Below are 15,659 nucleotides of genomic sequence, written 5' to 3'. Positions count from 1 at the left end.
TAATTACATAACCACTCTTGTTATGTTTGTTCTACATCATCCGTTGTTTTGCTCTATCTATTTGAATGTCTTCATTTTTTGTTCAAATTTGAATGTCTTCATTTGGAACCTTTTTTGTGTGGTTATCAAACAACATATATAGAACAAAATTAATTATTGCAATTTCAACCGAGCAAAACAACATCTAAGTTGAAATAGTCTGTTTCACTTTCTACTCTATATTATTACACCAAATTAATAATCACTCTCTCAAGCGAAACAAATCACGGTATCCCACATTTTCCTATAAGACCACCTAACAATAACGTCGAAGGATCTGATTTGAGACATGAGATCGAAGGAACAGAGAACTCATCTGTCATCCCATACGCATTCCAACAGAATGGATCCACAATGATTTCGCCTTTCGAGGGCAGCAATTCAATACCCGAAAGTGTTAAATTTGTACACGGGACATTATTGCTGCATCCAAAATGGATAGGAGGACTACGAATATCATATGTACCTTTTATACTTTGATATTTTATATCATACACAAAAACCGCTGATGTTTTGTTAGCACAACTCTTAGCTGTGCAATAGTATTGATCGATGATTATCGGATTTCGGACAGTATCCAGTTGGATATTGTCGAACATTACACCAGATACTGACCCAGACCCACCTTGCCATGTCTTGATACGTACGCCATTGTCAGAAAATTTTATAACTGACTCTCTAACCGTAACGTTTGAGACGCACGCACGTGAGTTTTGGTTGCCTAGACTTCCAATGCTACAAATTATTAACAGTAGAGAGAGAAAGTAAAACTTCATTAATGAAAGAAAGTTAGTTACATTAGTTAACTTAATTCCCCTTATATAGTATCATAGGGAATGTACAATATGTATCATATATGCTAATAGACCCCCCTCAAACCGATTCTCCCGTAGGAAGAAAGAGGTTTGACACTGATAAACGACTAAGTATAGAGTGGAAGGGTCCCGGATGCAAAGCCTTAGTCAATATATCTGCAAGCTGGTTTTGAGAAGAAACATGAAGAACCTTCAGAAAACCATTCTTGACTTGATCCCGAGTAGTGTGGCAATCAACCTCCACATGTTTAGTCCTTTCGTGGAATACTAGATTATTAGCAAGACTCATAGCTGACTTGTTGTCACAGAAGAGTTTGGTTTGAGAAATAACCGGACAATGCAAGTCTACCAAAAGTTGATGCAGCCAAATGAGTTCGCCTGTAGCAACAGCCATTCCTTTATATTCAGCCTCTGTGCTACTTCGTGCCACAGTCTCCTGCTTCTTCGATTTCCAGGTAATAAGTGAGTTACCAAGGAAAACACATAAGCCAGTAACGGATCTTCGTGAGTCAGGGCAAGTTGCCCAGTCAGCATCCGCAAAACCATTCAAACAGATATCAGTCTTAGCCGAGTAGAAAAGACCTTGGCCTGGATTATTTTTGAGGTATTTGAGAACATGGTAAGCCGCTTGAAGATGAATATCAGTTGGACATGAAAGGAACTGACTAAGACGATGCACAGCAAACGTGATGTCAGGTCGAGTAATGCACAGGTATAAGAGGCGACAATGATCTCTCGATATTGAGTTGCATTCTCTAGAGGAGTTCCTGTCTCTTTACTCAAAGCAACCTTGGGATCCATCGGAACCGTTTTCGGTTTACATCCCAAAAGACCTGTATCTTCCAATAAATCCAGGCAATATTTCCTTTGAGATATAGAAATACCTGTGGAGTTGCGAGCAATCTCCAGACCAAGGAAGAATCGAGCTGGGCCTAGATCCTTGGTTTTGAACTTCCGAGCAAGTGTCAGCTTAACCGAGCAAACAGCTTCATCATCATTGCTTGCAATGAGGATATCATCAACGTAGAGTTGAAGGGCTATGAATGATGTTCCTCGAACTTTGACAAATAATGTTTCATCTGCATAGGATTGAATGAAGCCATCTTCAGTTAGAGCATTCGAAAGACACTTGTACCATTGCCTGGACGCTTGTTTCAGTCCATAAATGGACTTATGAAGGCGGCACACCGGATTTGGAGGTAACGATCCAGATGACACTGTATATCCTTGAGGAAGACTCATGTAGATTTCCTCCTCTAGATCACTGTGTAAAAAGGCATTCGTAATATCCATCTGATTGAGACTCCATCCGTTACAAGCTGCCAATCCTATAACCAGTTTCACCGATGCCAGTTTAGCCACAGGGGAAAAAGTGTCAAAGTAATCAACACCTTCTTGTTGGATGAACCCCTTGGCTACGAGTCTGGCCTTGTAGCGCTGAACAGTACCATCGGCATTGTACTTGATGGTGAAGACCCATTTACACCCCACAATATTCTTCCCTGGGGGTAATGAAACCACACTCCAAGTTTTGTTTAGCTCCATAGCATGTAATTCCACATCACATGCTTTCGTCCATTCCTTTGATGCCATGGCTTGCTTAAAGGTTTTCGGTTCTGTCTCATGGGAGATAGAGAGAATAACAGGCTGGTATGGTTTATTGAATTTGGAATAGTCAAGGTATGAGGAGATGGGATATGGAGTGGTGGTCATTTCAGGTGGAGGTGTAGTGTTTGAAGATGAATGGCGAGTGAGGGAACAGTGGTAGTTGGATAGATAGCTTGGTGCCCTTATAGTCCGTTTTGGTCTGGCTCGAGGAAGTGAAATACCTGCATTCTCTGTAGTAACTATCACAGAAGCCATAGATGATTGACTAGAGCTACCAGCCATTGTGTTATGTGATGCAGATGTATGAGATAAATGAATATCAGATGATGAATGAGATGTATAATCATTATCAATAGAAACCGGAATTGGATTTGGAAAAATGAATCTCTCAAAGATGTCATCAGTGCGAGCTATATCAGATGATTTAAAAGGAAATATGTTCTCATGAAAAATCACATTTCTAGAAACAGAGACAATGTTAGAATCAAGATGTAAGACTTTGTATCCCTTATACCCTGATGAATATCCTAGAAATACACACTGTTCAGCTCGTGGAGTAAATTTGTGCCTATCTTTTTGTAAAGTTGAAACGTAGCACAAGCAACCAAATGACCGCCGAAATGCATATGCAGGTGGTTTCTTAGTAAGTAACTCATAAGGACTCAAGTTGTTTAACAAAGCAGATGGTATTCTATTTATGAGAAATGCAGCTGTTAAGACACAATCACTCCAGTAAACTATTGGAACATTCGACTGAAATAACAATGCACGGGCTACATTTAATAAGTGTTGATGCTTTCTCTCAACAACAGAATTCTGTTGAGGAGTATAAGCACAAGAGAACTGATGAATGATACCGTGTTGTTTAACAAGATCATTGAAAGCAAGTTCAGGAGCATTATCTGTTCTAATCATTTTAATAACCGCATCATACTGAGTTTTGACAAGAGTAATAAAGGAAGGAAACATACGAGAAACCTCACTTTTATTCTTCATCATATAGATCCATGTTACCCGGGTACAGTCATCAACCAAAGTGAGAAAATATCGATACCCTTCAACAGACTCAATAGCAAAAGGACCCCAAACATCTAAATGTACTAGTTCAAATGGAGATGAAGACATATGGTTATGAGACTCAAATGGCAATCGCCTTTGTTTAGCAAGAGGACATACAGGACAATGTGATTCAACAGACAATGAGGACTTGGACACAGGAATTACACTAGAAAGACTCTTTAACTTGTCAGAGGATGGATGTCCAAGGCGCTGGTGCCAGAGATGACCATCAACCACCAAGGATCCCATGAAATGTGATGAAGATGCATCATGTACTTGTAAAATGTATAAGTTGTGTAGAAGAATGCCTCTACCAATCATCAAGTCCTGAATACACTCCTGAATATAACAAGAATCCGCAAAGAAATGAGCTGAACAGTTTTGGGTTTTTAACAAACTACTAACAGATAGAAGATTGAATCTGAAAGATGGAACTAGGAGAACATCATGTAATGTCAATGTGGATGTTAAATGAATCGTGCCTGTGTGTGTAATGGCAACTCTAGAACCATTGAGCAAAGAAACAGTTACATCAGAGACTGCAGTAATTTCACTAAAAAGACCCAAATCAGAACAAACATGACAGGTTGCACCACTATCTATTATCCAAGAACCAGCAGGAAGAGTGTTGTATAAAGTGGATAGACATTGATGTTGAAAGGTTAATCTGTTATTCTCAAATCTCAAAGAGGTGGAAGGAAAAGAGATGGTACCCGATGATGATTGAGCAGCCATGACACCATGTTCAGTAACGGAAGACATTGGTTGATCCACTTGACATTGAGCTACAACCGGTTCAGTGATCTTCATACGAGAGGATAGTTGATGTAGTAAGTCCTGAACCTGATCATTATTCATCGAGCTGACATCCAATGATGATGTTGGATTAGCCGGAGGAAGGGAAAGATAGCCATCACTCATGACATTAGCAACACTAGGTGGTCGAAAAGTGTTATCCACTTTGCCTCTCGGTTGAAATGTAGTTGGTGTTTGCCCTCGTGGCTGAAATGTTGTAGGTGTTGTAGCTCTTTGATTCTGGAGATGTGCCATCGTGCTCTTGTAACCCGGGATATACCCTGGAGGATAACCATGTAGTTTAAAGCATTTCTGGATTACATGTCCAACTTGTCCACAATGAGTACACATAGGTCGTTGTTTAGGCCTGTAGTTATTTTGGAATGCGTATGCAGCATTATCAATATCTCCAGTATATTGTGAAGCATCATAGTTAGGTGCAGGAGCAGAACTCTGAAAAACGGCAGTCTCAGGTCGACTGTAATTCTTCATAGTCTTTTGTCTCTCATCTTGAGCAACCATATTAAATGCATCATCAATAGATGGGATCGGTTTAAGCATCAGAATATGACGACGTGTGGCTTCAAAGGACTCATTAAGTCCTATTAAAAACTTTGTGACACGGCTTCGTTGTTGTAAAGACTCCCACAAACCAGCCGCATTGCACTCGCAATGACCACAAGTACAGAGAGGAAGTTCAACATAGTTCTTAAATTCTTCCCATAATGTCACTAACTCAGTGTAGTATGTACTCACATCCATGGATCCCTGTTGGATGGAGCTAAGCCTTTGTTCAATTTCATATACTCTAGGTGCATTATCTTGCTTAAACCTAGTCATAAGACTATCCCAAATCCCTTTTGCCGTATCAATGAATAGCAAACTCTGACCTATCTTCTTCGAAACAGAATTGATGATCCAAGTAGCTATCATGTCGTTACATCTAGACCAAGATCCATAATCGCGATTATCTTGAGATGGTTTAGGAATTGTACCGTCAATGAATCCGAGCTTGTTACGGACATTTAAAGCCATTCTCACAGATCTGCGCCATGAGTGAAATTCGGCTCCTGATTCGAGGCGATGTGATACAAGAATCAATCCCGCATGATCCGAACTATGCAGGAAGTAAGGATTATCATATTGATCCGTCGATTGTCTTTGAGAAGATTGAGAAGACTGAGACGGCTGAGACGATAACGGATTCTGAGTATTCGACATCACAAGATTTCGGAACCAAGAATTCGAGCTATTCAATGTGAATAAGAACGATTTGTAAGAAGATTTGTGCCAAAAAGAAGATGAAAACAGCAAATCGAGGTCAATGAAGAGATAAAAGATAGACAACGATCAATGTAATCGCCGATTTGAAGATAAAAGATATGATATGGAGAAGATTCGTAAAGAAAATGAGAACGAGATCTCGTCGTGAAGCACTCATGAGGATGAATCGAAGTTGAAGAACTGGAAAATCACCATGAAAATTGAGCTCACGCGAGAAAAGTTGTTACACAGAAGAGAGAGAAATTTCACTTTGCTCTGATACCATATTAACAGTAGAGAGAGAAAGTAAAACTTCATTAATGAAAGAGAGTTAGTTACATTAGTTAACTTAATTCCCCTTATATAGTATCATAGGGAATGTACAATATGTATCATATATGCTAATACAAATTATGCCGTTAAATCAAAATACGATATTATGTATTAATGTTAAAAACTTGAATTAAAATATATCACAATTAACTTTTACCTAATCCCATGCCCGCCTGGTCCACAAGTAAGATTCCTTATATCAATATTGTGTGATCCGGATCCTATTGAGACACAATCATCTCCTGAGGAAGAATTTTAAGAATCTTAAGTGTGTTTACACTATGATAAAAAGGTACATATGAAGTTTGTAGCCAATATTAAATGTTTTTCTTTCTATAGGTTTTTGTGTGTATATGATCCGTCTAAAAATGAAAACAACATAGTCTTTTAAATAAGTGCTAAAACGACTATTTTATTTTCTGTCTGCGATTTAAAACCGTTAGCTTATAATGGAATTTCTTATATGCACCGTATTAAGATATTTTATGTTCTATATAGCATCTCAAACTTTTCAGGTCTACTTAGGTTTGTTGCTATAAATAGTGTTTTTTTTTTTTACACTTTTCTCATGTATGTGTATGTTTGAATGTATACCGTTGGAAATAACTGAGTTGTAAATCTCAACGGAGTTGGAGTTCTCAAGGTGGATGCCGTCAGTGTTGGGACTTAACTGCGGAGATGTGATTCGAAGGGAGTTGACGTGAACTTCATGACATCCGTCGAATTTAAGATGAAACTGCGGACTGTTTTTTATACTCACACCTTTCACAATAAGATTCGAGCTCATGAAGAACCTCAAAGCCTGTCTTCACCAAAATCATTACATAAACATTTTATAAAATTAATTAGAAAAACATATCTTCTACATATTTTGATGTGTTACTTACGGCGGGGCTTTCGCATGGACCAGCAATTGCAGTCGTTTTGTTGACATTCTGTTTGAACATAACATATACTATAAGATTCATAGATTATTCATATTTACACTAACATTTTCTAAGTGTTTTACAATCGAATTCTAATGATCGTGTTTTTGCTGTTGTATAAAAATAGTGAATTTGCATCAACATGATATAAAATACAAAATTTGATACAGTTATATATCAATGTTTGTAATCAAATTTTTTTTGTTGGTAGTAACTAGATTGAAAATGTTTTTTTTTTTTTTTGCTAAATTAGATTGAAAATGTTTACCCGGTGAGGTTTGCAGGGAAGATCCCACCATTTTTGTCCACGACCATCGATAACTCCAACGCCTACTAGAGCCATTCCATTGATTCTATAAAAGACGAGCCATTGTCTTTTGTTAACACCCCTTGGCCACGACTCTGGTCCATCCCGTGGCACGATGGTCCCATCGACCTTATTTATTCAAAGAATATATCAGCTAATTAACGTTTGATATATAATCATGTAGACATTAAGAAAAAAACTTTGAGATTAAAAATAAAAATTGGTATATATATACTTGGAAGTGTTGGTAAGAGCGACAAGGACCGGTGAAAATGGTGGAATGGATCATGAAAGTGAAACCGTAAGGCACAAGCAAGACGGAGACAGTGTTGTTGTCGTTGTCGTTGGTACAAGCTGAATCCCAAGCTTTCTTGAACGACTCAGTGTCGTCTGTTAAACCGTCACCGACCGCACCGTAGTTTCTCACGTCGTAGACTACTTCGTGGTCGGGATCTTGGGACGGCGATGGAGACTGCCACGAGTCGTTAGGGTTTTGAGAGAGAGAAGGAGGCTGAGATTGAGATATGGACGAAGAAGGTGGCTCTGGTTTTGGGTTGGGATTATGTTTGTCGTTGTGATGATATAGCCTTGCTTCGGTTTCATTAGAGATTGTGATGAAAATTATTAGTGTAGTGAAACGTAGGATCGGATCACGAGCCAATTTTTTGGATGTAGGGTTTTTTTTTTTTTTTTTTTTTTTTGGATGTAGGGTTTAGTTTGGTAGCTTCTTTAATGTGATGATTCTTTCTCTCTTTATTTTTGGCTCTTTGGAAATAATATTGCAGCAGAATGGAGATGTTTGGTTTCACAAATATAGGGTGCTAGTGGTGGTGAGTGAGAGGAGTGAATGAAATAAAAAATTATGATAAGTGAAAAAAAAGAGTGGAATTAGACTTTTTTTTTCTCTAATGTTATTTTCTAGAGTAACAATTTTATAGTGGAATGAAGCTTATTTTCCACTTGTTAAGTGAAGTCCATTATAATTTGGAGATACGCAAATTTACCATAAATTGTTGATTTTTAAGAAATCCAAAGGAATAATCAATTCCATACTCAATTTTTATTTTCTTTAACATGTCAACCATTTGTACCTATTGATATTTGAATTTATTAGTTGACAAAGTTTTTTTTTTTCCTTTTTTGATTTACCCTTAATTGACATGATGCTGATAAGCTTATCTGTATATATAAGACAGCTCAAAGCTCATAAGTGTTATCTCATGTTCATGACAAACCCCTTATTTGTTGGAAAATCATTTGCTATAAAGTAAATTGTATAATATTGATATTATTGAATAATAATGCTCGTATTTAGACATTACAATACCGTTTTGCAACTTAAAAGAGTTAGAGGTTTGACTAAGTTGAATTATTTCACATGCTCAAATATTCCAGTAGAAGATTGCGATTTGTGAAGATACTATATCACGTGCAAATGATACTACTATTAATGCCAACTAAGTACTATACAATTTGGGAGAATAATTATACAGCTTTATGCTATAGAAATATGCAATTTTGCTGTTATGCGAGTGTAAACGATTAAAATACCTAAGTTTGATAATTCCATCATTTTGCATGAATTTAAGTTTTATTTCGTAATGACTTTTCAAATTTGTTTCAGCTTTACGGCTATAGTACTTTTAATTAGACTTGGTTTAGTACTGGTTGTGGTTTACCTTTTAATTTCCGGTTTTTATCACTGGTTTGATTTGATATTGTATAAAACATCTTAGCCATCTTCTTCAATCTCCACCAAATCCCAAATGGCCAACTAAACGTCCTTTATTGGTCAACAATACTATTCATATGATCAGATAAACTCAAGAGTCTGTAGTCCAAGATTAAAATGTTGTGATTATATATAAACAATCCTTTCTTGACATGAACACTGTATTAAAAAAAAACAATATTGTAACCGTCACAACAATGATTCTCTGTGCAAATTCCTGTAAGAAGAATAGGATGATATGTGTGCTGTGGATAATTAAAGTTTTGCTGTTGTGTTGTTTAACTAAGTGGAATTTGTGCTTTTTGCTATCTGTGCAAATTGCTCCAAACTATTCTTGATCAATCCTTGCATTAGCGGTTGAAGCGCCTGAAGAAAACAAAAAACGAATGATTACAAGACGTGCAAGGGTTTAAATGTTACCAGTAGATATGATTTGAAACATTCATTTTTGTTGATTAACTCTCAAAATATCGAGATATTGATGAAATTTACAGGTTGAATAAAAAATGCTTACTGTTGCAAATGGTATAAGTAGCAGCGGAACCTCGTATGCAAAGGTTAGCTGCAAACAAAGCAATGAAGATTGGTAGAATTTTATCCATTGTTTATGTAACAAATCGCGTATAAACAAACTAAATGGGTAATATTGTAGATCATCAGGAACTCGTAAACCAATGAACTATGGTTGAGAAAAATGAATGTATATCAACAATGGAACCTCACTTCTACATCACATGATGAAGGTCCTAGTGGGAAAAACCGAACAGTTCCCCTGTAAACAAAAAAAAAAGCAAGACCTTCACATGAAGCTTGATTCAAGAGATGAAGTTTCAGACTCATTGATTCATTTCAATTTTGTTTACCTGTTAGGAAGGCCTTCTAGAGAAATCCAGTGTATTTTCTGGTTCAGGAGAGGCTGCAGGAAACAGAATCTAGAAAACATTATTATGTAAGAATCCAAATAAGCCGTTTAAAACGTTCTCGAGATCAAAAACCATTCAAAGTCACAAAATAATTTTTCTTAAGATATCTACTTTTAAACAGTTGACGATACTTGCCTGCAAATTCTTAGCGAGCCAAGAGTACTCTAGATTCTGACCAAATGCTTTATACTTCAAGGTCCATCGAGATAAATCGGGTTTGTCCTTCAGTACCTGCAGAGCTAAGCCACAACATCAAACACCTCCTAAAAAAAGAAAAAGAAAATCCATGGCGTTTCCATGTTCAATAGACAAACGAACAAAATACTCATTTACCTTCACGGATGAAATGAATGACATCCAACTAGGAATCGATTCTCGATCCGAGTAGAGCCCATAAGCAACTGATACAGGCACTTCAACCTTCATCTTTACTCTGAAATTCTCCACAGCATTTTTAGACTCAGAGAGAAATGTTCAAACACTTGCTAACATAGAACATTCTTGACAAGAAAAAGCCAGTTTTTATCAAATTAAGACAAGGAAAATTCAATATCGTACAGTAAAGCAGCATTTTGAAGAAGCAACATGCCTCTCCAGAGCAACCATTGATCGTCATAAGCAAATCAAAATCAGAGAGAAACAGTGTTTTATAATGATCTTTTTTATTCACTCTTCTGCGATTCAGAGAAACAATAAACTCACAAATGCGTGTACGTTTTGTAAATCTAGCTAAATTACTCGAAGAGCCAACAAAACATTCAAGTCAGAGAGAGAGAGAGTCAAGACAAGAGCAGGGGAATATGAATCGCTTACTTGCATTCTTGCCACTCCATGAGAGTGTCGAATCTCCTGGATAGTGAAGAATTAAAAGATCTATTCGGTAAAATCAACGGGGAAAATCTAGAAGCAAGAGGCGAAGGCTTCATCAGAGAAGAAGAAGAAGAAGAAGAAGAAGAAGAAGAAGAAGAAGAAGAAGGAGGAGGTAAATATCTCGAACTGGGTTTAGCTACGGCGTTTCGGCATCGGAATTTCCGATTAACAAACCCGGCGGCGAAGGCATTTGGGTTCGGAAGAGAAACAATCGCCGTCGCAGACATTTTCTTTCTTCGTCGTCGTGTTTTCTGTGTGACTTTCTGTTTTGCCGGCGAAAGAAATGGAAAGAGCGTGGCGTTAAAAGAGTATGAAAGGAGGAGGAGGAGAAGGAGAAGGTTGCTTCTTGTTTTGGTGATGTCACGTGTCCTGCTTCAAGAGGTTGCAAATTCTTCAATTCAAAATTCTTAAATGGGCCCGGAAAAAGCTTAATGGGCCAAAAACGAAGCCCATTTGAGAGTGTTGAAGACCTCCGTCTTCCTCCCTTCTCTCTCGCTCGTTCTCTCCCTGAACAAGCTCGGTGAGAATGTCGGCGAGAAGTAGCAATCGATGTAATTTCTGGCTTCCGAAGAAGAAAAGATCATGCGCCAATACTCGAATCGAGAGTTCGTTGTAAGTTCTATATACTTGGAAGTGAAAATTTTCGATTTTATTTTATTTTCAAATTAGTCAGGAGCTAATTTTCTTAAGTAATCAAACAGGTTTTGTGGAAACCATAGCCAGCGATTAGATGGTCAGTGGATTCCATGCCCTATTGATCCTTCTCAGTAAGTAAAAGATTATGTTTTTTTCGAAGATGTTAATTTTGCCATTCTCTGCTCTTGGTAGCAACGGTTTGATTCGAATTTTTCTAGCTCTGTGTTGCAGGAGAATCTCGAAGGGCATGTCAAAAGATGCCCTTTACTAAAACAAACGGTAGCATTGTCTGGTCAACAATTTTACCACAAGGGTATTAATGCCGGAAACGAAGAAGAAGAAGATAAAGAAAAGATGGGCTCCTCTTGTTGTCCAGATTCTGTTGTTACTTCAGAAATGAAGAGGAATCTACTTTATAGTATGAGTGTTTCTAAGTTTCATCAGCTAATTAAGAAAATTGAGTCGGTTCATGGCGGTATTTGTAAAGATATCGAAGATTCGTATCTGTCACCTGAAGCTTGTAACATATGGTTTACTAAGGAGATAGATAGGTAAGGGTTCAAAAGTTTGTAGCTTTTGTTCTTGGGGTTTGGTGAATCAGAGGAGAAGTTCCTTTTTATTACTGATATGTTCTGATTATTGGGCAGGAAACTACCGTTTCAAGAGAAACATGTTTTGCAGCAAGGTTCGATTCTTGGTAACTTGGAAAAGATTGGTGCATTGAAAAGGTGCAACAAAAATGTGGAATGTTGCGAAAGCAATCTGGATAATAAAGATGAGAATGTGTCTGCGGTTGTTGAATTTGGAGCTGGGAGAGGGTACTTAACACAGATGCTAGCAGATTGCTATGGGGTCAAAAAAGTGTATTTAGTTGAGAGGAAATCTTACAAGCTTAAGGTTGGTTAAGCTTGCTCGTTTGTGTTCATCCCGTTTCCTTTCAGTAGATTATTTCTCAAGCTGCAGTTGTTTTGCTACTTCTAGGCTGATCGGTCACTGAGGCAAAAGGAGAACTTGGTATTAGAGCGTATGAGAATCGATAGTAAGGTTCCTTTGAGTCTAATACATTTTCTTGTTTTACCTGTATTAATGGATTGAAAAATAAAACCTCTTTGTGTTTTCAGTTGAGGATTTGAACCTTAACGCGGTCGAATCTTTGCACGGTGTTCCTTATGTGGCTGTTGGGAAACATCTCTGTGGTCCTGCAACAGGTCACTACATGTTTATGTCTTCACTCTTACACAGTTCAGATTTTCACTTTAATATGAGTGTCTATGTTGCTAATCAATGATCATTTGTATGTGATCATAGATTTGAGCCTAAGATGTTGTTTTTCTAGACAAGATGATGAAAGCCCGGTTCTGAGAGGTCTCGCCATCGCGACTTGTTGCCATCATCTTTGCCAATGGAAAAGCTACATAAGTAAACTCAGTCACTTCCTCTTTGGTCTACCAGAGTAGTATAGAATTCTCCATCAATGAAGAAATGTCATTTTTCTTTTTTTGTTTCACAGATAAAGAATATATCATTAGCCTTGGGATGTCCAAAGACGAGTTCCATACCATGACTTGGTTCACTAGCTGGGCTGTAGATGATGATCACGGTTCCAAAATTCCCGGTGTTGACGACATTGACCTTCAGGCTTCAGAGTAAACATTTCTTGGATTCAAAGATGATAAAGGTGTTACTTGAAATAAGTTATTTCATCTTGATTGTTTGTCGTCTGATGCAGCAGTACAAAGGAGGAAGAACAAGTAAAAGGAGTGGAAGATGATTCTTTGAGGAGCGTTGACGAAGTTGTGAAGAAAATGAAACCCATGGAAAGAGCTGTTTTAGGGTTCAAGTGTAAACAGATCATCGATACGGGGAGGATGTGGTGGGTTAAGAAACATGGGTTAGATTCTAAGCTAGTGAAATATATACCGGCGAGCGTCTCACCGGAAAATACTTTACTAATCGCCGGAAAATCCACTCCTTCCTCTGCTTGATGTTGTATTGTCGTTAGTAATTCAATACTTTGTAGGTGAAGACCAGTAGAAATTATGGTGCAAGTCATCACTTTTGATTCATAAACTTTATCAGCTTTTTTATATATTTATTTCATAAAATTGTTACAACTTTATGTGCTTGCTTCTTATCTAAAAAGAATCTTAAGAAAACAAAAATCAGTTCACAATAAGGTTAAAAAGATCCTATGGAGACTGCAACGTCATCACACACGCACGCACGGATCATTTTGTTCCGTTCACACACGGTCAAATACTTAAAATAGTCAAACTTTTTCGCCACGTCATCAACACTCTATAAATACTCCAGTCGGTTACCACCACCGATTCAATAAAATCTACGGCAATGGAGACTCCAAGTGGCACCATCATCTTCACCACCGTTGGTCGAACTCACTACGGCTTCGACGTCTTCTCTCTCCACATCAACTCCGCCGTTGAGCGCCGTTTAACAGACGGCGTTTCCGTTAACTTCAACGCTCAGTTCGCCAACGATAACGGCGATGTGGTCTTCGTCTCGGAACGAGCCGGGTCTGCCCGGATTTTTAGAACCCGACCCGGAGATTCAAAGCCCGAGCAGCTCCCCGGAGCTCCGCAAAGCTTCTTCCACGACCGTCCAGTCATTACTCAAAACAACAGACTTTATTTCATCTCCGCTCACGAGCAGCCTGATCGTCATTTCAAGAATTGGTCCGCGCTTTACTCCGTGAAGCTCGACGGCGAAGAGAGAGAAGTAACACGTGTCACTCCACTAGACACCGCCGATTTTAGCCCGGCGGTTTCTCAATCGGGAGAGCTTTTGACCGTCGCGTCGTACGGATCTCGCTCTTGGGCGGTGAGTTTCACGAGATCAACACTGATATCGTCGTTTCAAAGCATCTGAGCCGGAGACGAGAGTGGTGATTTGCGAACACGGCGGATGGCCGACTTGGTCCGGCGATCCACCGTTTTCTTTCACCACAAAGCAGATGACTGGTTGATGAGCATTTCCGGGTAAGATATACCCAGAAAATTTTGAGGTGAATTCCGGTTTTCCGATCGAACCCGATCAGAGTCACTCCTCCTGGTCTCCATTGCTTCACTCCTGCAGCTTTCCACGACGGGAAACGAATCGCCGTCGCAACTCGTCGTCGCGGAGTCAAACACCGCCACATCGAGATTTTCGACATTGAACGCAAAACGTTTCAGGCGGTTACCGAGCCACTCAATCCGAGTTTCCACCATTACAGCCCCTTCGTGTCTTCTGATTCCGAGTTCCTCGGCTACCACCGATTCCGAGGCGAGTCGACTCAGGGCGAGTCCACCGTTCCGAACCTGGAATCGATCGTGTCACCGATCAAAACCCTCCGCTTGCTCAGATTAAACGGATCGTTTCCATCATCATCTCCTGACGGTGATCTGATCGCGTTGAATTCCGATTTCGACGTCAACGGTGGCATCAAAGTCGCCAAATCTGACGGCTCTAAACGATGGACGTTGATCAAAGACCGTACAGCCTTCTACAACTCGTGGAGTCCAACGGAGCGTCATGTCATCTACGCATCTCTCGGTCCAATTTTCCGGCCGGCGGGAATCGCCGTTCAGATTGCTCGGATCAAGTTTGATCCGTCGGATCTCACCGCCGATAAAGAAGAGCTTCCATGTGAAGTGAAGTATCTCACTCTAGATAACACCGGGAATAACGCCTTCCCGTCTTGCTCTCCCGACGGTAAATCCGTCGTGTTTAGATCTGGCCGATCAGGTCATAAGAACCTCTACGTCGTTGATGCCGTTAACGGAGAATCTGACGGTATACGACGGTTAACGGATGGGCCATGGATCGACACTATGCCTTGCTGGTCTCCGAAAGGAGATCTCATCGGTTTCTCATCTAATCGGCATAATCCGGCGAACACCGAAGCGTTCGGCGTTTACGTGGTGAGGCCTGACGGTTCTGGTTTGAGGAGGATCCAAGTTGCGGGACCGGAAGGATCGGAAGAAGCGGCGAGGGAGAGGGTTAATCACGTGAGTTTCAACAAGGACGGTGACTGGCTGGTTTTTACGGCGAACCTTGGTGGAGTTATGGCGGAGCCGGTGGCGATGCCGAATCAATTTCAGCCGTACGGGGAGTTGTACGTTGTGAAGTTGGACGGGACGGGGTTGAGGAGGCTGACGTGGAATGGGTATGAAAATGGAACTCCCACGTGGCATACAGTGGATGATGTAGATTTGAGTCAGTTGAGTCTGAACGGTCAAGATGGAGACAAGCTTGAGGGTCAGTTTGAGGAGCCGTTGTGGATTTCTTGCGATATCTGAATATTCTCTGTAATGTTTAATTAATATCGGTAGATAAAATAATATATGTAACATT

At 39.4% G+C, this 15,659-nt stretch overlaps 4 protein-coding genes across 5 annotated transcripts; 2 read left to right on the top strand and 2 right to left on the bottom strand.

Annotated features, from left to right (window-relative positions):
* Window positions 1-263: 263 nt before the first annotated feature.
* On the bottom strand, window positions 264-7,806 carry LOC18015173 (polygalacturonase At1g48100; the record flags this gene model as incomplete). Its single annotated transcript, XM_024154145.1, has 6 exons — window positions 264-774; window positions 6,070-6,154; window positions 6,507-6,714; window positions 6,800-6,847; window positions 7,107-7,274; window positions 7,381-7,806. Coding segments are annotated over 6 exons (1,446 nt in total), but the record flags the coding sequence as incomplete, so codon positions are not given.
* A 1,180-nt stretch (window positions 7,807-8,986) lies between these two features.
* LOC18014858 lies at window positions 8,987-11,009 on the bottom strand. The gene is made up of 7 exons (XM_006396316.2): window positions 10,614-11,009; window positions 10,134-10,233; window positions 9,936-10,031; window positions 9,741-9,793; window positions 9,601-9,649; window positions 9,392-9,439; window positions 8,987-9,243 (listed from the first exon to the last, which is right to left on the bottom strand). Exons 1-7 carry the CDS (start codon window positions 10,895-10,897, stop codon window positions 9,160-9,162), a joined length of 714 nt encoding a protein of 237 aa, XP_006396379.1. The 5' UTR covers window positions 10,898-11,009; the 3' UTR covers window positions 8,987-9,159.
* A 130-nt stretch (window positions 11,010-11,139) lies between these two features.
* Window positions 11,140-13,370, top strand: LOC18014857 (tRNA:m(4)X modification enzyme TRM13 homolog). Of its 2 annotated transcripts, none has more exons than XM_024154086.1 (9): window positions 11,140-11,282; window positions 11,372-11,437; window positions 11,525-11,857; window positions 11,954-12,203; window positions 12,288-12,345; window positions 12,428-12,514; window positions 12,615-12,725; window positions 12,817-12,952; window positions 13,039-13,370. In XM_024154086.1, exons 1-9 carry the CDS (start codon window positions 11,197-11,199, stop codon window positions 13,289-13,291), a joined length of 1,380 nt encoding a protein of 459 aa, XP_024009854.1. In that variant the 5' UTR covers window positions 11,140-11,196; the 3' UTR covers window positions 13,292-13,370. The 2 variants fall into 2 exon arrangements, with proteins under 2 accessions (XP_024009854.1, XP_006396378.1); XM_006396315.2 differs by having other exon boundaries at window positions 13,036-13,370.
* A 230-nt stretch (window positions 13,371-13,600) lies between these two features.
* LOC18014856 lies at window positions 13,601-15,655 on the top strand. Its single transcript, XM_024154085.1, is given in 5 exon segments — window positions 13,601-14,139; window positions 14,142-14,174; window positions 14,177-14,248; window positions 14,251-14,337; window positions 14,340-15,655. Coding segments are annotated over 5 exon segments (1,941 nt in total). The 5' UTR covers window positions 13,601-13,655; the 3' UTR covers window positions 15,605-15,655.
* Window positions 15,656-15,659: the final 4 nt, after the last annotated feature.

This window comes from Eutrema salsugineum, unplaced genomic scaffold (assembly GCF_000478725.1).
Source record: "Eutrema salsugineum unplaced genomic scaffold, Eutsalg1_0 scaffold_3, whole genome shotgun sequence".
In the NCBI taxonomy this organism is placed as follows: Eukaryota; Viridiplantae; Streptophyta; class Magnoliopsida; order Brassicales; family Brassicaceae; genus Eutrema; species Eutrema salsugineum.
This window is presented reverse-complemented; position numbering and strand designations above follow the sequence as displayed.